The sequence below is a fragment of the Lepisma saccharinum genome, chromosome 7 (genome assembly GCF_977018435.1).
Source record: "Lepisma saccharinum chromosome 7, izLepSacc3.1, whole genome shotgun sequence".
Taxonomy (NCBI): Eukaryota; Metazoa; Arthropoda; class Insecta; order Zygentoma; family Lepismatidae; genus Lepisma; species Lepisma saccharinum.
This window is the reverse complement of record NC_139235.1, coordinates 43073582-43088727: the sequence shown is the minus strand read 5'-3', so window position 1 is coordinate 43088727 and position 15146 is coordinate 43073582. Positions and strand designations below refer to the sequence as shown.

At 36.9% G+C, this 15146-nt stretch overlaps 1 protein-coding gene across 1 annotated transcript in view; it reads right to left on the bottom strand.

Annotated features, from left to right (window-relative positions):
- The window catches only part of LOC145989826 (putative E3 ubiquitin-protein ligase UBR7), a 59339-nt gene extending 45441 nt beyond the window's left edge, over positions 1 to 13898 (bottom strand). Inside the window, exon 1 of the mRNA XM_083125211.1 lies at positions 13674 to 13898. Within this exon, the coding sequence (XP_082981337.1) occupies positions 13674 to 13832 (159 nt within the window). The 5' untranslated portion in view covers positions 13833 to 13898. The remainder of the gene's footprint in view (positions 1 to 13673) is intronic.
- Between the last annotated feature and the right edge of the window lie 1248 nt (positions 13899 to 15146).

Here is a 15146-nt window from a genome sequence, read left to right as displayed (position 1 = left end):
AGTCGAGCACTCATAATCTACCACAATTTCATTTCTTTCTTAAAAATAGGGAGTGTGGGGTACTCACGTAAATACAATGCATACGTATACTTTCATATTTTGACCATTTTTGACATTTTCAAATCTTTTCAGATTACAATTTCGAGCTCTGTGCATAAAACTTTCAGGAGCATTGTGACATTACTTGCACTGTAAACTCACAATAAAAGTATCGAAACAAAATGCACAATTTAGGAGCAGCATGGGTGGGGGTGGTGGCGATTGGGTTCCAAAACCGGGGGGGGGGGGGGGGGCAAAGACAGTATTTTTCAATTTGTATATAAGGTGCAGGGGCAAAAGTGGTGAAAAGTGGGGGGGGCGCCCCCCTAATCGCTGCCACAGGGTGGGGTGGATGGGCAAAGAAAGACAAGTCATCTATTTAGTGACCATGATAACATGTTTCTGCAGCTAGAAAAACCTGACAGACTGCAATGGTATTACATGGGAGTGAAATTGAACAATGTGTTTCAAGATGGTGAAGGTAAAACTGATTTTCCTCATGTTGAACGCACGCTCTATACCATGCTTTTTTTTTTTTTTTTTTTTTTCCAAAACTGTCTACAGCACATTTTTGCAGTTTTAAAATTATATTTCATAGTTTAGGAGAGGAATGGTGGTAAAATCGCAAACATACATATTGTCATAAATGTAAAGCTCTTGAGTTTCAATTTTTAGAGTTACAAGATAACTTAAAGGATTGGTGTCATATTGTATTTGAAAAAAAAAAAATCACTGTTTAAAGATGATGGACGACAGACTGATTTAACATACCTTGGGAGAGCTTTAAGTTATGCAAATATTTGAGGTTAGATTTTTGTAGGTTAAGAAAACCAAGTCTCAGCTACGTTAGGACATTACTTGAGCTTGAGGTTTTTATAAAAACTCTGTAGTATAGTGTGTGGTTTAGGAAGGGTGGGGGAAAGTCACCAATTTTGAGCCCATGATATCTGTAGCAAATTTAGAGTTCTTAAGCTAAAATTCATGTCCCAACTAGATACACCCAGGGAATGATTTTATTTTGCATTTGTTGAAAGCATTTCAAGATGGTGGATGAAAAATTGATATTTCATATTCTGAGGTAGCTCCAAATTCTGATGCCACTTTCAAATATCTGCATAAACTACATTTTTGTACATTTAGAAAAAAAGACAAATATTTTAGGGCATTTCGTAAGCTATGGCTTGACATTTTTTTTTAAAAAAAATATAGTGCATATGTATGTTGGGATGCAAATTGGGATCACTAATGTTTTGTTCATGGGAATTGTTAATTTCATAGCAACCATATACTTCGGGGGATGGATATGATATTCCATTTGGATGAAAACAGTCAAGACAATTAAATATGTCAGCCTTATAATTTGCCATGGTTAATACATCGAGGAGATATTTAAACTTAAAACATTTTTTAAAAAATGATGAGAAAACACAACTGTGAACAAACTGTATTCAAGCAGATTTAAAAGTGTGTAAGTGCAGCTACTGCATGTTGTAAAGGTAAAGTTCCCCATGCATAGAGCACCGTGCCATGAAAGCACATTCAGGGGATATGGGGGTAGGGCCCGACATATTCTTGATCTCTGCCATTTTGGAGGTGATGTGATCACAACAAAATCCCAGCTACTTTTACCCCCCCCCCCCCCCCAGGACCCATTGATTCGAGACTGGGTGAGTTCCAGAGCTGCTTTAGGCAGGGACAAGACCAGAAAAATTCTGACCTTAGATCACCCACCCCAAGATTCGAATCCGGGTCTTCTGCATGAGCAGTCACACAGCCTGTCTACTTTTGTTTCTTACATTTGTAATAAAATTAATACCCCTAAGCAGTAGTATACCCCCTTTTCTCCGTATTTTTATTGGGACAAACAAACATCCACGTCTGAACCAGGATTCTAACCAGGGACCCCTGGCTTTGCAGTGTGCTGTGCTAATCACTCTGCCACGGAGGTTGACTAACCCTTCAAGCCGGGAGTTAAAATACCCGTCAGCCGCTGCGAGAGGCGGTAATTTTAAATCACCAAAACAGCGAATTTCGCATAATGTCACAAAATTGAACACATCTTAAAAACTATTTGCTCAATTACAATGAAATTTTCACGACTTGTAAACGAAACTTCACACTACACAAAAATGTATAAATAATGACATTTATACTATAATAACAAAAATAAAAACTTGCATGTTGCGCTTACAAAGTACTCCTTCTGTCTTGCGTTCTTGTTAGTTTAGAAGTCCAAGTTGTGTGGTACAGCTTAAAAAATGCTTCGAAACACAGTCGTATTTCACAATCTGAACACCAATAAATACTTTCCTTTCTTTTCCCATGCTTTGTACACATTACGCATCATCTTTGAGGCTTAGATTTTTCCCTGTAGGAGGGATCTTTTCAATGAAATGCCTTTCCAAAAGAAGTTGTGGAGGAGGATTTATAGATGGCCTACCACTACTTGTACGCCTTGGAATTTGAGGTCCATGGGTAAGAACAGGAGCTTTTATAAGGTCCAACCTATATTCCAAGTGATTTATTTTGGTCTTGTTATTATAGATATGAACTGACACATTCAGCAATCTCTTGAAAAACTTGATATACCATTTTGTACCTCTTTTCCTTTCAATAAGATAAGGCTGTAGCTTTTGATCCTTCACATCCACCCACCCATAGCAAGATTATATTCCACTATACACTTTGGTTTAGTTGTAGCTACACCCCTCTTTTCTTTTGTAACTAGCGAAGCATCATGAAACGTAGAAATAAAGGTAATGTCTTTCCACTTTAACACCATCATACCATTGGATTCGGTGGCAATTACCTCCCCCTTTTTTAGCTTTTCCGAAGTTACTATGTCCGGCACCCCTATTCTATTCATTCTCAAAGTACCAGAAACATTCACCCCATTTTGCCTGAGAAGTAAAGCTAATGTTGGAGAATTGTAATAATTATCCATCCATAGTGTTCAGTTTTTCGTAAGAAGAGGTGCCATCAGTTTCACAACTATTTTCAAATCATCTGTGACATCAATATTGGTAGTAATATCTGTACCCTTACACTCATATATAATGAAATCCAGTAAATAGCCTGACGATGATTCACAAAGTTCAAGTTTTGATACCAAATTTTGCTGCCTTACTTGGAATATATATACCCCTCCACAAAGTGATTCATCTATTGCTATATTTTCCGAAGGCAAAAGCGCACTTTTGAAATGTTCCCTTAGCATTTCAGCTAAGTCATGAATTTTGAAAAGTTTTTTAGGCCCTGGAAATGAATCTCGTTTCGTGTTATCAACAAAATGTAAACATTTACATATGAGTTCAAACTTGTCCCTTCATATCGTTTTAGGAAATATTGGGGGCTCGACTGGTTGCCATTTGCACATTTCAATGTGCATTGTTGAATATAAGTTAGTTTCTCTGACGATGAGTTCTACAACTTCTTTGTCAAAAAACAACAAAAAGGCATCAAGAACATTACTGACTGCTTTTTGGGGACTGCACAATCCACAAAATGCAAGATTATTTGCTTTGAAAGAGTCGTCAAATTCTTTCCAGTTCCAGGTTACATTCGATGATGCAACAGGTGAGGATGTAATGCCGTCTAATTCGCTTACACTATCACTGACACTATCTACTTCCTGTTCTGCATAGTCAGGGTAGCTACGATTTTTTGATTATGAAATTCCCTGACTTTTCCAGGTTTTCCAGACCAGAAATGAATTTTTTCCAGACACGTTTGTTGTCATGACTTTTGCTTTTGAACGTCATGTTTTTCAATAAAATATGCAGGCACGTTAATTATTATGAATATGAATATACACAGTTATTAGTTGAAAAGTTATTAGCGTCTGACTACCATGCTAAAGGTCCCAGGTTCGATCCCCGGCCGGTTCAAATCCGGGAACTTTTCTAACGTTGGAAGCGTCCCCGGCACCTACCCAGTGTCGAATGACATGGGTACCTGAGGGGATAAATGCGGTCAGGGGCGTGATGCTGATCACATCACCCCTACTCACGACAGGATCAAAAAGTATGGGGCGTTACCCCCACACCCCCTATACGCCTTCATGGCGTGGTGCTAAGCACAGGGGAGCACTTTACCTTCTTTTTTACCTTTTTTTATTAGCTGAAAATTTACCAAGTGATTAATACGATGCTATTCAATGAAAAAATAAAAACTATTGTACTTACGCATTTTCACTAAGTCATTACAATTAAAGTGGTGTAAAAAAATTAATAAAAAAATGTGGCATATATCAAAGCTGTACAATGTAACCTGCATACAACACAACCTCAATTATATCAATACAAATGAGAAACAACAGAAAATTAGGTCATGTACCTTTAGAAAATATGCAATAAGTTTAATGATTATATTTTTTAATTCATTGAAAATAGTACATATTTCGGAAATTCAGAACGTGAATGGAGCTGGTGAACCACCATACATCTAAAAAAAATATATATGCGGGCCATACTTTGGAATCAAATATCTCCATTATTTGAGTTTTCCACATGCTGGAATCAATTTTATATTACGAAAAACATCGAAATCTGTCTATTAAAAGGTAACAGTTCCGAATGTCTTATGATTTTTTCAAATTTTCCTAGCAGGAAGACTAATTATCATACCATTGTGACACAAAATTTGAACCTTCCTTAAAATAATGAGCACTGTTTGGATTCGAAAAAAGTTATTTATGTTGAAAAAAAAACTTCAAAATGACCTTACTCAATCATACACGCTTCCCACGGACAAGGTATTCTCCAGTTGACAAGCGACAGTAAGTATCGTAAACTAGTGGGAATGAATGTAGAAATAAATCGGAACCTTAGTAGAGTACATTCAGGGTCTTTATTTTAATTCTAAGAACCCAAACCTGACCTTCCTAACCTAACCACAAAAAGTATATATTGACAAAATCTTAAGTAATCGCTAAAACTCTGCAGTATGCGTTAATAGACATACTGAATCGAAACCGAACCATGTAAAAGTTGCATTTGTAGTATGATGAAATCTTAATAAAACAAAAGGAACTTGGGCCCATTTTCACCACTTTTCAGCATAATTTCATTCTACACACAAAAAATACGTAAAATTACTATCGGCATCAAACCAACATTTCTAATCTAACAACGATGTGTGACCAGCATACGTTTAATTCCTCTATTTTGCACCAGTTTTTAAAAAATAAATTCGTTCTACATGCACAAAACACGTGCATTCTTCTTCTTCTTCTTTTTTGTCCCTGTCAGCATTATCTTGTCGACTTTGGACATCGTTATTGTTTTGTATTTGTTTTAATGTTTTCTTCTCAAGTTTATAGTTAGTTTCATAAATTAATCATAATCACAAATATAAAACAATTATAAATAATTCACTTTGTTGTCCTCTTGCTGTTTCTTCTTCTGATTTTTTTAAAAAATATATATGTATATATAAAAATCACTTTATATTTCGAGTTTACATTTCCGAGAATATGCATATAGCAACCATATTAATGAAGGGGATAAATCTGTTAAAATGGATGAGAGTGATATTGGAAATGGAATTTTTAATCGTTGTAAATCTTTGTAGAGTATGATTTGTTGATCTGAAAAAATTGGACATTCTAGAATTAAATGTTGAGCATCGGGATTATTATTGCCACATTTACAATTTCCTTGAGTTTTAATTTTTATTTTTGCTAAATGTGATGGTGAACGTACATGTCCTGTTCTTAATCTATTAATAAAAACTATGACTTGCCGTGGGAGTGTGAATGAATTGAACCAAGGGACCTTAGATTTAAATTCTGCAATCCATCAATAACATGGGTACCTGGGGAAACCTGGGGGGTAAAAGTGGTCAGGGGCGTGGTGCTGATCACATCACCCCCAACCACGACCGGATCAAGAAAGTGTGGGGCGTTACCCCCACACCCCCTATATGCGTTCATGGCGTGGTGCTAAGCAAGGGGAACACTTTATTTTTTACTTTTTTAATCCATTTATATGTGTTGCCCACAACCTTAAATTGATCTTTGCACCATTCGTTCCATAATTTTTATTTTCACTCGTGGTAATAAATCAGTATACATTAACCTATTGAAACTTATGAGTTGTAAATATCTGGCCTGTTTAGCATATCTGTCTACTCGATCATTTCCTACGTTAATATTATGTGCTTTAACATAACTGAATTGTATGTCAATGTTTCTTTTGCAAGCAAATTGAATTTGTTGAATAATTAAAATAATAAGATATGATTGGTGACATAATTTGGGATAGGATGTAGATAATGCTTGAAGAACACTCAGAGAATCTGTAAGGAGAAGAATTTTTTTAAAATCTTCCGCTATTCCACATTGTAAGGCTTTGTATAGGGCGTAACTTTCCGCAGTAAAAATAGATGAATCTATAGGTAATCTAAATTGTTGATAAATGTTTTTCTCTGGGATGTAATAGGCACATCCTACACCATTGTTATTCTTAGAACCATCGGCGTAAATCATTACGTGGATTGGCCAATTTTCTCTGTACATTGTATGTAAACCTAGATCTCTGAAGTGGATTGAACATTGAGTATATAATGGAATATCTAGATGATAAATCAAAGGATGTAAGAGAGTGAAAGTATTAGCACCTGTGACTCAAAGAAGTTTCTTTACTCTCCATATAAACAATTACATTGGGGCTTGATTGCGTAAGACCTAGACAAAATCTCAATGCTTTTCTTTGTAATATATCTATTTTGTTGAGTAGACTGGATTTTGCTCCCACATAGCTGAAAATAAGCGAAAGCAATTTTTATAAAAGAGAAGTAAAATTTTTGGGTGGCCTCCCCATTTTGTTGTTGTCATGCTACGAATTATGTGAAAAACTTTTGACCTTTGTTTAATAAATATAAAATGTGTGTATTCCACGTAGAACATCTATCAAAATGTACACCTAAATATTTGTGAGAATCTGTCACTGGGATGTCAGAAATTTGTAAAATATTATTGGGATAACTGTCTGTGCGTTTGTTATTAAAACAAATGATTTTGGATTTATTTTCACTAAGGGTTAATCCTGCATTATGAAACCATTCTCTAATGGTGCTAATTAATCTCTGCGTTTTGATTACGCCTTGGGTTGCATCATCTGTAGTACAGTAAAAACAGAAATCATCTGCGTATTGTACTATCTGGAATGGATAAAGAGGTATAAACACATGCAAATTCGAATAATGACGTCACTGATACTGCATAAAATCACTAATTTCTCAGGTGTAACACATCTCTGCAATGTAAAAACTACGACAACGAGCAAATGAACTAGTTGATCAAGTTGCTTCTGAACGGGTCGCAAACAAAGGACTCAAATTCACAGGGGGGACGAAGTAGTGAGTCCCTTTGTTTTTACTAGGCATTCGCACCCGTCCAGTGTGACGTCAACCACAGCCAGTTTACGTGAAATTCTGCTCTTCACGGCAGAAAGTATTACACTGTCTTTTGTTCAAGGAGTATACAGTTATTGCAGATCCAAAAACAATGAACTGTCCAAACACCAACCTGCTCCGCTTCACGTATCAAAAGAGAACGGGTTCCGAATGGGTGTATTCTTGCAGAAAGGAAATTTAATCACCACACACAAAGCTAAAGCAACATTTTCTCCGCAAGAAATTCTGAGGATGGCTGGTGCGTAGGTTTCGTCTTGAGTAGCTTGTTCTCTAAGGAAAAGTCTCAGGCCTTTCCAAATTCCGGTCATGAACAGGTTCACAAGAACGAGTCGCAAAATGAACGGATCCAAGAACCTAGATCCGAGAGTGAATAAATATAGAATCGAAATGTAAAGGAACCATAATTTTGTAGACAGACTAGAAGTCAAATGATGAGAGGAACAAGTTTCTGAACTGAATCTTTTGGGGAAACTGGAATCGCAAGAACCGAATTCGGAAGTGGAAATGAACAGTTCATTCATTTTGTAACTGGTTCTCCTGCAACTCCAAAATGCACGTAAATTCCAGAAAATATGCAATATTCCCTGACTATTCCCTGACCAACCAAATTCCCTGACTTTTCCCTGTTTTCCAGTCGCGTAGCAACCCTGATAGTTTACTTCGCTTTCACTTGTAGATAGAAATGAATAAATTGAACCTTCACTGTTACTTTCCTCTAAAAACGCACAAATTTCGTCCGCTTCGATGCCCTTTACCCGCTCAAGCGATGCCATTTCTCAGCTGTTTTTTTTACGTAATAAAGTGATGCAATTGCACATAATTTCATGTAATTGGAAGGAAAATCAACAGTTGGCAGCACATTGCAGTCTACTCTTGAGTTACATGCATTTTCGTTCATGTGGGAAAACAACAGATGGCAGAATATGCATCATTTCGTCACTACTACACGGGATGTATACATGTACGTCGAACCGGCTTGAAGAGCTAAACCACCACAGCTATCCAGTATTAGAATAGTATTACAATGCGGAACCCTGGGAACTGATCAGATTTATTAACTGTTACGCCATCCAGGAAGAGTAGAATCAAACTGTTGGCCAAATTTTTCAGAACATAGTATTTTAGACAATTTAATAATTTGTCCTGCACTGTGGCTATGTGGTCATGCTTTGGGCTCCGGCTATGGGACGTTTGCAGGTTTGAGTCTCCTTGGGGAAATGTAACAACTTTTCTCCTGAGATTTCGGCCTGTGTATGTGACTGGTGAACACTCACCATCATGATTAATTTGGGGAGCTACGAATGAGTAACATAACCCGGTCATGAAAACCTACAACGATGACTGGGGGTTCGTCGTGCTGACCACATGCCACTCCGTTACTGGTTGCATAATCTTCCACCTCAGAGTAGGATCAGGTGGGAGTGTGGTCGGCTGGCGGTAGGCAGACCTGGGCCCTCAATGGTCTGTTGCGGGACAGATGTTTTGAATTTAATCATTTCAAGGTGTGAGACCTCGACTGTCAATTCTTAACTATGTTAACAGAAAATATTAAATAGTTTTTGATTCAGTGAACTAAAACAATACAAATTGAATATTCCAATATATTACTATGAGAGAAAATGTATTTCATTTTTTAAAAATATATATTTATCAGCATAACCTGAAAAAAAAAAACAGTTTTACCCAGGTTTTAACTGAATGAAAAAAAAATACCCACCCAGGTTGGGTTTTTCAAAAATACCTGGAAATAATGCCAACCCTGCCCTTGGGTGTGGACACACTTCTGCAAACAAGTTTTCCATGCTTGGAGGGCACCCTGGAAGTCCTTTTCTGGAATGTCCTTCAAGCAGCGTGTCAAAGCCGCTTTGACCTCTGCTACGGTCCCATGGCAGTGTCCTTTGAGGGCTGTCTTCAGTCGGGGGAACAGGAAAAAGTCTGCCGGGGCCAGATTGGGAATGTAGGGGGGCTGGGGAAGTGTTGTGATGCCGTTCCGGGCCAGGTAGTCGTTGACCATGAAGCAGGTGCGGCTTGGTGCATTGTCATGATGCAGCCTCCTATCGGCACAGATTTTTCTCATCTGCAAATCCTCTGTAATGATGGTGTGCACAGTCATTTTATCAATTCCTACGTGGTCTGCAATCATTAACACTTAACCGCCGGTCTGAGTTCAACACATCATGCACACGTTGCACATTGTCCTCGGTTCATCTTCCACACTCTCTCGACCGTCTTTGAACAGCAGCTTTTGATAGGCTTTCACTCCCGAGACTGGCTGTATCATGGCCAACGTCTCCATAGCCGATTTCAGATTCCCACACATGAATTTAAAGGTGTAGTGCTGTTCAATGGCACGTCACATTTTTAAGCTTCGACCGAGCTTATAGACAAGGGTCCACTTAAACCATGATACGAACCGCAGGAAGCTCGTAGGCGACTGACGCTAGGTGTGTTTTGAAGCTTACTTTCCCTCCATCGAACCCACCTGGAGCAAGTGGGCTTCAACGTACAGTCGCATCAAAAAAAAATTTGGTCTCATTTCTTTTTATACAGACCCTGTATTTACTTCACATGTAAAGGTAATGAAGAATAGATAAATTCAACGGTAACTGATTGGTTGAAATGGGGAAGGAAGCAAGTATCAGGGGTGTGCTTTTATGTGATACTTATCATGTAGTAACTAATGATTAACATCTTTTAATAAGATCAAATTATTGCATACATAATTATAGTACAATTTAGTAACATACATATTGATCCTAATAACAATCTACCGAACACACAAAAAATTGCACCAAGAAAGAGATAAATTGCAATAGTAGATTTCTACATGATAAAAGTTCAAAATTAATATACAATTTTTACTGTAACTGCTGTTAAAAACTCTGCACAGTTTATAAACAACAAATTTTCAAATTTTAAGGTTCTTGCTCTGCTTGAAAACCTACTTTTACTGCACTACTACAGAAATGTTGACTTTTTCCAGAAACAGTAAATTTCCCTGATATTTTCATGAATTTTCCAGCATTTCCAGGTTTTTTAGACTGGTACAAACACTGTAAATTCCTTGAACTTTCTAAACTTTTTTAAATAAATTTATAGATCATTTAGTAACATTTGAATTTACTTTTGCAAAATATATTTTAAGTGGAAATATGAAAGTCATTGCTACAGTTGGAAGAAACACCATATTTCCAATCATTGTTGTGGATTTACAAATCTGCAACCATCAAATTCACCCCTCATTGAGTATCATCTAACTGGGGACTTCAATTTAAAATATCATATCTGAGAAGTTGCTTTCTCTGTCACCTGCAAGACCAAGTCAATATAGTTTTCACTTGATGCACGAGAGCTTGTGGACTCTTTTAAGCTATTATTATTGCCTGTAGACGTTTAAGAAAGTTTTCATTATGGTACAGATCAGTCAATTCTTTAGATAAACCACCACTACTACTCCATAATTTTCATTATTTTCAAGATTGTATACACTACCAGTTTAATTCACATAGCCTGTAAACATAACTATGTGACCAATTCACTGCACAACATTTATCTTGTTTACAAATTACCACGTAATAAAACTTAACATGATTCTACGTGACAGCCATGAAGAAGAAATAAGTTAATTATAAACTCACCACAAGTGCTTCCTTCCAAAGTTATTACATGTAGGATGCACATCAGGCAGGTATATTTAGATGTAGCATGTACTTGGTTATTTCGTGTATTACAGTACTAAATTGTACATCATGCTTCTAACTGTATGCAGTCCAAACTTAAAGTTAGGAAATGTAGTTTCAAAGGAATAATACAATTTCATCACAAGTCATACAGGTTGAATAACAACTGTGTGACATCAGAATTATAAATTCAACTGAAAACAAAAAGTTAAAAAATGCATGACATGTCAAAAATGAAATAATTTCTTCCTCTGTTGATTTGCAACAATGCTACAGTGAGAAAATAAAAGAAACAGCTTATAGGATTGCATTTCTTATGTAAGGGAGGGAGGGGGTGGATGATATTTTCAAAGCACCATGCATGAAAAAGTGAGGTTGGTGATTTCTTTTAATGGTAACAGTTCCCTATAGTGGAGACGGATTTCTTACTTTTTTACAGAAGAAAGTACTTACGGAAATCATTTTCTGTAGCATTGTTGAGGTTTGGGAATGTAGTTTTTATCCTTTTCAACACCAATTTATATTTTATTCTGGGAAAATATCTCTCCGACACGGAATTGCTGTTGCTGCTATTTGTTTTCTGCACGTAAACACGATGTTCCATGTTTTAGATGAGGTAACCCCCAATAAGTGTCGCAAACCATGCAGTGTTTTCGCAAGAAGATTATGTGTCATGAAGTTTTTTAACTATGTTTGTGATGGTTTGTGGGGCTAACGAGGTATTAGCATAATTACCAATCCGGCCACGAAATTAAGTATTTTTTGGTGAATAAGGTTGAAACACTGCATTCAGACTCTAAATCGACAAAACACTGCCATACCGTGCGATAAGCCAGTACGCTATCACCATATTGCATGTTAGAGAACCGAGAAAAGGAAGAACAGTAAGTACTGGTAAATGTAAGAAATAGACATTATTTCAGTTAGAAATTCATTATTACACCTAAAGAAATGTTCCGCAATGCAGAATTGTACCTTAGCAATGTAAAAAAGTGCGAAATAAATTATTTCTAGGTGTCTCCCCTATACGGATCTAGTACCCTTTTAATTAGTAATTATGTTTGCAGTACTTTCAAAACATTGTTAAGAAACACACTTTTGAAATCTCCAACTACACATATAAAAACAAAAACTACAAAATTCTAAAATTTCTTATGAAATTTCATTGCGGAGCGATTTTATAATACCGGGAATTTCTCCATTTTGTTTGAAATTCGGCATACTCACTAATTTTGGCTCCCTAATCACGAATCTGCAGTCAAAATTTGGCGCTCACATGTGGAAATAGCAAAATTAAGTTATTTCAACACCCTCGATTACCAAATTTCCCACCAATTCCGGGCTCCGCCCCTGGGGTAATTGACCTACCGCCCCTAACCGCTAATGCGGCCCCGCCTCCACTCCGGCTGCCCGGCTTTCTCTATAGAGTCCCTGTTAAAGGTATGTTAGAAATTGGCTGGATTCACCTGCCCCCAAATTTATACGTGAGCACCAAATTTTAAGTGCAGATTCGTGATTACGAGGCCCAAATTAGTAAGTATCCCAAATTTCAAACAAATTGGATAAATTCCCTGTATTGTTAAATTATACCTTCATTTCATTTATCATTGCAAATAGTTAACCCAGTTTCGTATCGTACAGTCACGGAGGTTGTAACAAACCCATTGACTCTCATTGGAATCATTACAACCCAGAACTGTCTGTGACTGTACTTGTGCTTTGACTTTTAAGTTTCAAAAGTGTTTCACAACAATGCTGAGGAAGAATTATGAACACACTTTCACATAAAAAAACAACACATCTCTGTTTTATATTTATAGTGCTTTGGAAATAACGTCTGTGATCTAGCATTCCATCTCCTCCATAAGGAATGTTTCAAATATCCTGTTTGCTTGTGTGGGTCTAACATTATTGCTACAAATAGACAGGGGAAGAAAATATTTTATTTCTGGACATGTCATGTGCACCATTAACACATATTTTTTCAGCAAAATTCATGAATTCGTGATGGTGGACATCATATGTATTGTATGTTGGAGTTTCCATATTCTACATATTTATTTCCTACGATAAAACACATGATAATCTGTCAATTATTATTAAATTACCTATTGGACAATGGTGTATTTTTATGTTTGCAGATTGTATTGAAATAATGCCAACAAAAGCAACATGTCATAGACAAATCCTTTCACCAAAATTGACATAAAATAAACAAACAAAAATATCGTAAATATATTTGTTTGACGAAAAAGTAAGGATGAAATTAAATTTACTACAGTATGACAGTGGAATTACAAACATTAATTTATAACAGCTGCATATGGATAACTTGTATCAGCAATTACAAGAGTTTTAACCCGTTAAATTATATTTCGTTGTCCGTACTTTTACTAAAGTTAGGCATTGTCATTTAAGCTCAACTACTTTTCGTTTCCATTCAGCAATGACATATTAAATCATGGATAACGATAAAAAACACCATAGTTGCTATACATAAATACAAGCAAAAGAGAGATTATATTACTAATCACTAACCTGTTCGTAAGTGCAATTTTGGTCATCTGAACCTCCTAAAACAGCTTTCGCATCTTCTTCCAATTCCTGTTCCTCTTCTAATACATCTAACATAGTAATTCCACTATCTTCCTCATTGATTTCAAGACTTTGGTCCGTTGATCTTGAGCTTTCCGCCATATTTCACTCAATTTTTTGGAACGACTCGGAAGACATCTGGCGGGAAAGTTCGTTTCTCACCAAAGCTTCACAACATACGTAGATGCTCAGTTGCCAAATCGGTCAATTTATCCGACTGCAAAGACAGTAGTAAGAAAATTGTCCATCACCATATTCATGTTTCTACATTGAGCTGATTCAATCATGGACGTCACTCGTTCAGTTTGACGTTAGCACGTTCCTGAAACGCAATTTTAATAATTAACATGAAGTACTGTGACTGAAATGAAATTAACTGTGTGAAATAATGTCATTTTAAATTGACAGAGCTCTTCATTGCACCCTTGTGGTTATAGTTGGACTACTATTTAAAAATGTACAGGGCGAGGCAAAAGTCTGGTTGCATATACCCTGTCCCAGCTAACTGTGGAGCAGGGCCGTGCATAGCGGCAGAGGAGGAGGAGGAGGGAAATCAAGTGGTGAAAGCGCAGCGTTGCCAACCGTACGGTCCTGACTGTACAGTGGGATCCATGAGTATTACCATTCAAATTGTTCATCACCATGTTCGTGCACTTTATTTGACCCAATAAGAGCTTCAAGAATTAAAAAAAAACTCAAAACAAGCTGTTGACAACTTCTTCACCAGCATACATAAAAATGCATCGCTTAAAAACACACAAGATGTAAGAAAAAATTAATAAAAATAGTCTTGGACAATTTGCAGGGTAATACTCATGGATCCCACTGTACAGGTACGGACATTTCATGGCATGTACGTAGAGACGTACGGTCCAGACCAAGCCCGTACCCAAGGGGGGACGGGGGGCCATGCCCCCCTTCAAGCCAAGAAAAATTTTAATTTGAACGTATAAAAACCTACAAAAATTACGTTCACTGTTTTTCAAATTTTACATGAATTTCGATTTTGTCCTTGCACAAATGAATAGGTTGTTTCTGGACAGAGGCAGGCTATAGAAGTCTGCAGTCTGCAATATTAGTCTATTTTAGTTCTACAGCCATTGATGCAAGGCTATCAGGCGTTCCGATTTAGTCGGGATAGTCCATTCCTTTTAATCCATGTCCCGACCTTTTTGCCTCGGCTCCGTCACAAATGTTTCACATAATTAGAATAGTGGGGAATTTTCTATACTTTTTACATTATGGAAGAAAGGTTCCTCAATGACTGCAATACAAAACCAACTATATAAGAGGCATTTAGCTGTCCATCCGCAAGGTCTGTGATCCCTTTTCGCCACCACTGAGCAAAAGGATAAAAAAAATGTGTTTTCTTTTTCCGACATCAGGGTTATTCTGCAACTGATGTCCATTCTGCCA